The sequence below is a fragment of the Hyperolius riggenbachi genome, chromosome 1 (assembly GCF_040937935.1).
Source record: "Hyperolius riggenbachi isolate aHypRig1 chromosome 1, aHypRig1.pri, whole genome shotgun sequence".
Taxonomy (NCBI): Eukaryota; Metazoa; Chordata; class Amphibia; order Anura; family Hyperoliidae; genus Hyperolius; species Hyperolius riggenbachi.
Window position 1 is genome coordinate 4,515,656 of NC_090646.1, and position 7,600 is coordinate 4,523,255.

The 7,600-nt window shown below is 48.3% G+C and overlaps 1 protein-coding gene across 1 annotated transcript in view; it reads right to left on the bottom strand.

Annotated features, from left to right (window-relative positions):
- LOC137532686 (vomeronasal type-2 receptor 26-like) overlaps positions 1-6,479 on the bottom strand; it is a 29,932-nt gene extending 23,453 nt beyond the window's left edge. Inside the window, exon 1 of the mRNA XM_068253503.1 lies at positions 6,336-6,479. Within this exon, the coding sequence (XP_068109604.1) occupies positions 6,336-6,479 (144 nt within the window). The remainder of the gene's footprint in view (positions 1-6,335) is intronic.
- Between the last annotated feature and the right edge of the window lie 1,121 nt (positions 6,480-7,600).

The window sequence follows — 7,600 nt, forward strand, 5'->3', positions numbered from 1 at the left end:
CAGAAGCAGACCAGGAGGAAGGTGACGACTATGATGCATCACAACAACTATCACAACGCTCACAAGAGGATGATGAGGATTCTGGTAGGACTCTGGCACACATGGCTCAATTCATGCTAGACTGCATTGAACGTGACCCACGCATTGTGCGCATTCTGGACAACACCAATTACTGGGTTTATACCCTTCTGGATCCACGGTACAAACACAATGTTCCAAAACTGCTTGAAGAAAGAGTCAGACAGGTCAAAATGGAAGAATACCAGCAGGCCCTTGTGGAGACTTTAGAGAGGAGATTGACATCCTCCCCCTCCTCTAGCCAGTTGTACGCAGACAGACTGACTTCCGCAAACCCAGGACGACCAGGAGGGCAGCAAACAACGCAAGCCGCAGCTAGTACCCAAAAGGGAACGGTATCGGCAGTGTCCTTGGAGTGGGAAAATTTTCTGACACCCATGCAGCAGCAGCCCACTGAACAGCAAGCGTGCAGATCCACCTTCAACACCGATCGCCTGGAGAAGATGGTCAAGGACTACATGTCAGATGACGTAGCTGTGTCGAACAATCCATCTGCACCCTTCAACTATTGGGTATCGAAGCTAGACACCTGGCACGAACTGGCAATGTACGCAATAGAGGTGCTGGCTTGCCCGGCAGCCAGCGTTATGTCGGAACGCTGTTTCAGTGCTGCCGGAGGCATCGTCACAGATCGGCGTATCCGCCTCTCTACAGAAAATGCAGACCGTCTGACTCAAATTAAAATGAATCAATCCTGGATTGGAAATGACTACGCAACACTCCAGGACCCCAACCAAGTAACATGACCAATGAACATCTGGGATGGTGTAGCGTTTCCGGTCCCTGTTTATTGAACCTCTCATCTGTATTACATTTATGACTGCATGGCGGCAAAAAGCATTGCTGCTATATCCGCACGCTTTTTGTCCTCATGCAAGGCCTGGGTTGTTGTGTCTCAAAAACCGTGGCCTTCTCCTCCTGCGCCTGCTCCTGTTCCATCACGTCTGCTGCTGCTGGGTTAGCGTTGCCGCGTGGTCCCTGTTTATTGAACCACTTATCTTTATTACATTTATGACTGCATGGCGGTACAAAGCATGCTATCCGCACGCTTCTTGCCCTCATGCAAGGCCTGGGTTGTTGTGTCTCACAAAGCGTGGCCTTCTCCTCCTGCGCCTCCTCCTGTTCCATCACGTCTGCTGCTGCTGGGTTAGCGTTGCCGCGTGGTCCCTGTTTATTGAACCACTTATCTTTATTACATTTATGACTGCATGGCGGTACAAAGCATGCTATCCGCACGCTTCTTGCCCTCATGCAAGGCCTGGGTTGTTGTGTCTCACAAAGCGTGGCCTTCTCCTCCTGCGCCTCCTCCTGTTCCATCACGTCTGCTGCTGCTGGGTTAGCGTTGCCGCGTGGTCCCTGTTTATTGAACCACTTATCTTTATTACATTTATGACTGCATGGCGGTACAAAGCATGCTATCCGCACGCTTCTTGCCCTCATGCAAGGCCTGGGTTGTTGTGTCTCACAAAGCGTGGCCTTCTCCTCCTGCGCCTCCTCCTGTTCCATCACGTCTGCTGCTGCTGGGTTAGCGTTGCCGCGTGGTCCCTGTTTATTGAACCACTTATCTTTATTACATTTATGACTGCATGGCGGTACAAAGCATGCTATCCGCACGCTTCTTGCCCTCATGCAAGGCCTGGGTTGTTGTGTCTCACAAAGCGTGGCCTTCTCCTCCTGCGCCTCCTCCTGTTCCATCACGTCTGCTGCTGCTGGGTTAGCGTTGCCGCGTGGTCCCTGTTTATTGAACCACTTATCTTTATTACATTTATGACTGCATGGCGGTAAAAAGCATGCTATCCGCACGCTTTTTGTCCTCATGCAAGGCCTGGGTTGTTGTGTCTCACAAAGCGTGGCCTTCTCCTCTTGCGCCTCCTCCTGTTCCATCACGTCTGCTGCTGCTGCTGCTGCTGGGTTAGCGTTGCCGGTCCTTGTTTATGGAACCTCTTATCTTTATTACATTTATGACTGCATGGCGGTACAAAGCATGCTATCCGCACGCTTCTTGCCCTCATGCAAGGCCGGGGTTGTTGTGTCTCACAAAGCGTGGCCTTCTCCTCCTGCGCCTCCTCCTGTTCCATCACGTGTGCTGCTGCTGGGTTAGCGTTACCGGTCCCTTTTCCTGGAACCTCTTATATGTATTACATTTATGACTGCATGCCGACAAAAAACATGTTACCTGTGCAAAGAAAACAGACATTTCCCGCATTTAAAAGACAGTTTTCCCTTTGAAACTTTAAAATCAATTTTCTCAAAAACTATAAGCTCTTTTTGCTAATTTTTTTTTCCTCTTGTACCCACTCCCAAGGTGCACATACCCTGTAAATTTGGGGTATGTAGCATGTAAGGAGGCTTTACAAACCACAAAAGTTCGGGTCCCCATTGACTTCCATTATGTTCGGAGTTCGGGTCGAACACCCGAACATCGCGGCCATGTTCGGCCTGTTCGGCCCGAACCCGAACATCTAGATGTTCGCCCAACACTATTCTGTGGGGGGTTTCTGAGGAGAAAAACAGATACTTACCTTAGGCTTCTATCAGCCCCCTGCAGCGGTAATGTCCCACGGCGTCCTCCTCCCATCTGCCGTTCTCCGCCGCCAGCCCCGGTCTAGCGCGGCATGGGATCCAACTGCGGCTGTGCTACAGTGGCTGCGCACCAGCTCACTTCCGCCTGCGTCATTGGAAGCTTACTGTGCAAGCGCAGTACAAGAAAACATTGTACTGCGCCTGCGCAGTAAGCCTCAGATGACGCGATCTGAGGCGCGGCAGCGCGCATCATCCGTCTGTGTGACAGACGAATAATAGCCCGGTGTCGGCTGCGGGGAACGGCGGATGGGAGCAGGACGGCATGGGACATTACCGCTGCAGGGGGCTGATCGAAGCCCCAGGTAAGTGGCAGTTTTTCTCCTCAGAAACCCCCACAGAACCCCTTTAAACAAGGTGTGTATGAGGATCTGCAGATATCACAGACTATGAATGCAATTTGCAGGAACGGATCTTTTGCAGGAACAGAGCTTTTGCAGATACTGATCTGTTGCATGTCTACAGCATCTTTGTGTGCAGCATCTTGCAAAGATTTCTGTCTGATGGGGAGTTCAGCTCCATAGAATAGACTGTGTAGGTATGGCTCTCATACTACATGGAAGGGGGTAAAATTTCTGTCTGATGGGGAGTTCAGCTCCATAGAATAGACTGTGTAGGTGTGGCTCTCATACTACATGGAAGGGGGTAAGATTTCTGTCTGATGGGGAGTGCAGCTCCATAGAATAGACTGTGTAGGTGTGGCTCTCATACTACATGGAAGGGGGTAAGATTTCTGTCTGATGGGGAGTGCAGCTCCATAGAATAGACTGTGTAGGTATGGCTCTCATACTACATGGAAGGGGGTAAGATTTCTGTCTGATGGGGAGTGCAGCTCCATAGAATAGACTGTGTAGGTATGGCTCTCATACTACATGGAAGGGGGTAAGATTTCTGTCTGATGGGGAGTGCAGCTCCATAGAATAGACTGTGTAGGTGTGGCTCTCATACTACATGGGAGGGGGTAAGATCTCTGTCTGATGGGGAGTGCAGCTCCATAGAATAGACTGTGTAGGTGTGGCTCTCATACTACATGGGAGGGGGTAAGATCTCTGTCTGATGGGGAGTGCAGCTCCATAGAATAGACTGTGTAGGTATTGCTCTCATACTACATGGAAGGGGGTAAGATTTCTGTCTGATGGGGAGTGCAGCTCCATAGAATAGACTGTGTAGGTGTGGCTCTCATACTACATGGAAGGGGGTAAGATTTCTGTCTGATGGGGAGTGCAGCTCCATAGAATAGACTGTGTAGGTGTGGCTCTCATACTACATGGAAGGGGGTAAGATTTCTGTCTGATGGGGAGTGCAGCTCCATAGAATAGACTGTGTAGGTGTGGCTCTCATACTACATGGAAGGGGGTAAGATTACTGTCTGATGGGGAGTGCAGCTCCATAGAATAGACTGTGTAGGTATGGCTCTCATACTACATGGAAGGGGGTAAGATTTCTGTCTGATGGGGAGTGCAGCTCCATAGAATAGACTGTGTAGGTGTGGCTCTCATACTACATGGAAGGGGGTAAGATTTCTATCTGATGGGGAGAGCAGCTCCATAGAATAGACTGTGTAGGTGTGGCTCTCATACTACATGGAAGGGGGTAAGATTTCTGTCTGATGGGGAGTGCAGCTCCATAGAATAGACTGTGTAGGTATGGCTCTCATACTACATGGAAGGGGGTAAGATTTCTGTCTGATGGGGAGTGCAGCTCCATAGAATAGACTGTGTAGGTATGGCTCTCATACTACATGGAAGGGGGTAAGATTTCTATCTGATGGGGAGTGCAGCTCCATAGAATAGACTGTGTAGAGTATGGCTCTCATACTACATGGAAGGGGGTAAGATTTCTGTCTGATGGGGAGTGCAGCTCCATAGAATAGACTGTGTAGGTGTGGCTCTCATACTACATGGAAGGGGGTAAGATTTCTGTCTGATGGGGAGTGCAGCTCCATAGAATAGACTGTGTAGGTGTGGCTCTCATACTACATGGAAGGGGGTAAGATTTCTGTCTGATGGGGAGTTCAGCTCCATAGAATAGACTGTGTAGGTGTGGCTCTCATACTACATGGAAGGGGGTAAGATTTCTGTCTGATGGGGAGTGCAGCTTCATAGAATAGACTGTGTAGGTGTGGCTCTCATACTACATGGAAGGGGGTAAGATTTCTGTCTGATGGGGAGTGCAGCTCCATAGAATAGACTGTGTAGGTGTGGCTCTCATACTACATGGAAGGGGGTAAGATTTCTGTCTGATGGGGAGTGCAGCTCCATAGAATAGACTGTGTAGGTATGACTCTCATACTACATGGAAGGGGGTAAGATCTCTGTCTGATGGGGAGTGCAGCTCAATAGAATAGACTGTGTAGGTGTGGCTCTCATACTACATGGAAGGGGGTAAGATTTCTATCTGATGGGGAGTGCAGCTCCATAGAATAGACTGTGTAGAGTATGGCTCTCATACTACATGGAAGGGGGTAAGATTTCTGTCTGATGGGGAGTGCAGCTCCATAGAATAGACTGTGTAGAGTATGGCTCTCATACTACATGGAAGGGGGTAAGATCTGTCTGATGGGGAGTGCAGCTCCATAGAATAGACTGTGTAGGTGTGGCTCTCATACTACATGGGAGGGGGTAAGATCTCTGTCTGATGGGGAGTGCAGCTCCATAGAATAGACTGTGTAGGTGTGGCTCTCATACTACATGGAAGGGGGTAAGATTTCTGTCTGATGGGGAGTGCAGCTCCATAGAATAGACTGTGTAGGTGTGGCTCTCATACTACATGGAAGGGGGTAAGATCTCTGTCTGATGGGGAGTGCAGCTCCATAGAATAGACTGTGTAGGTGTGGCTCTCATACTACATGGAGGGGGGTAAGATTTCTGTCTGATGGGGAGTGCAGCTCCATAGAATAGACTGTAGGTGTGGCTCTCATACTACATGGAAGGGGGTAACATTGGTCTGTGATCTTTCATTTTCCAAAGACTTTTATCTGATGTGTGTATGCACCCTTGCACATAGTGGCATTTGCATTGACCATTAGGGAAGGGATAAGAAGCTGCAGCGCATGGTGAAAGCACACATGGGGATTTTCACACAACCCGGAAGCCAGAAGATTGCAGGACTGTTATCTTGTCCCTCCCCCATTTTACCCCATCAGGGAGGGAAAGGTCAGTGCAGCTGAAGAATATAGTCATCCCTGGAGCGTTGCTGTGGCTTTCTGGCTCCCAGGAATTCTGGTCCCCACCAAGCTGTGTAACATAACATAAAGGAAGGGTGTGTAACCCCTCCCCCCATCTGAGTGAGCGCTCACACTACCCCCTTATGCCGGCTACACAAGATTGCCCGGCGGCAGCTGACATGGACCACAATCTGTCATTTACGTGGGAGGTGGTGGGAGTGGCATGTTCATGCATCTGACTGAAAGGTACTTATCATATTTTCTTCTGATGTTGCCCGATGCCTGCATGAAACACGAGCACCCTGACGCCCCCTAGAGGCAATATAATGTCACAGTGCACAGTATATGTAAAGCACTGGCTGCTATCGCACCACAATTACCTGCTTCTGGTCCAAGTGGCAAATGCTCAGGTCAAAACTGAGAATGACCCAAAGGAGATCAGCAAGTCCATGCTTCTGTAGGGAAATACAGTACTATACTACGAGCAGTGATCGTCAAGAGTGGCTGTTACCTTGTCCTGCTTCCATATGATGTTCTCTTGGGATATATTGTAGTATTCATCTCCCTGCAGTGATCCCTTGAAGTAGACCACTGGAGTTCTGGTTACATGTTGGAAGTCTTCAGGAACATCTTCTGTATGGTTTGGATGATACATTATATTGTACATAATCATTTCTGATGGGATTTCCCCTCGCTCATTAAAGAAAATATTATTTCCAAAGATATCTCTGTATAGAACTCTATTCAAATATCTGTGCAGCTTGCAGATAAGGAGGAAGCAAAAGAAGATACAGGTCAGTCACATTCAGCTCCTATGGTGACCTCTACCACCCTTACCCTCAGGGCCGGTTTAAGCAACAATGAGGCCCCCGGGCAAAATAAACCTGCCCCCCCCCCCCCCAACATATACCCCGGAACAAAAATCGGCATTAGGGGACCTTTTTTGCAGCTGGTATAGTCAGGGTGTGAAGTCCCAATCGGTCGGAGCTACACATTCTGGCTATCCCAGCCTGCATGGAGGACAAGGGGTTAAAACGTTTCAGGAGGGGGGATCCCACATAATTTTTTTTTAATTCCCACACTCTAAACATAAAAAAAAAATGGGAAAATAGGAAAAAATGCCAGGGATCTTCATACAGCCATATTGCGGCTGTATAGCGATCCCTGGCCAAAGCGCTGCGGCTGCGTATAGACCCCCTGGAAACCCCGTCAGGAAATTTATTGCACTTTCGTTTAATGCATGTAAAATTACACTACCATTAGGTTTGCTACTAAAAGTTACATTTACCGCATTTAAAAGTATACTTTTTTCCTTCGAAACTTTAAAATCGATTCTCTAAAAAACTATAAGGTCTTTTTGAAAAATAGTTTTTTCCTCTTATTCCGAATGATCTCCTTAACATATCCTGCAAATTTAGGGTTTCTAGCATTTAAGGTGGATTTTCTATCAACCATTAAAGTCGGCAGGTTTTTAAATGTGTATTTTTTTTCCTTTGAAACTTTAAAATCGATTTTCTCAAAAACTATAAGGTCGATTTGAATTTTTTTCCTCTTGTAGCCACTGGGGGCCCCTACAAGCTCGGGGGCCCTGGGGCAGCTGCCTCCTTTGCCTCTATGGTAGCGCCGGTCCTGCTTACCCTGCTACCACCACAATGGTCAACCACCACCCTAACTTACACTACTCCACCTAAATCAATCACTGTTACCTTAGCTAATCAAATCATCAGCACCTCACCTAACCCAATCATCATCACCACCTCAATTAACCCAATCACC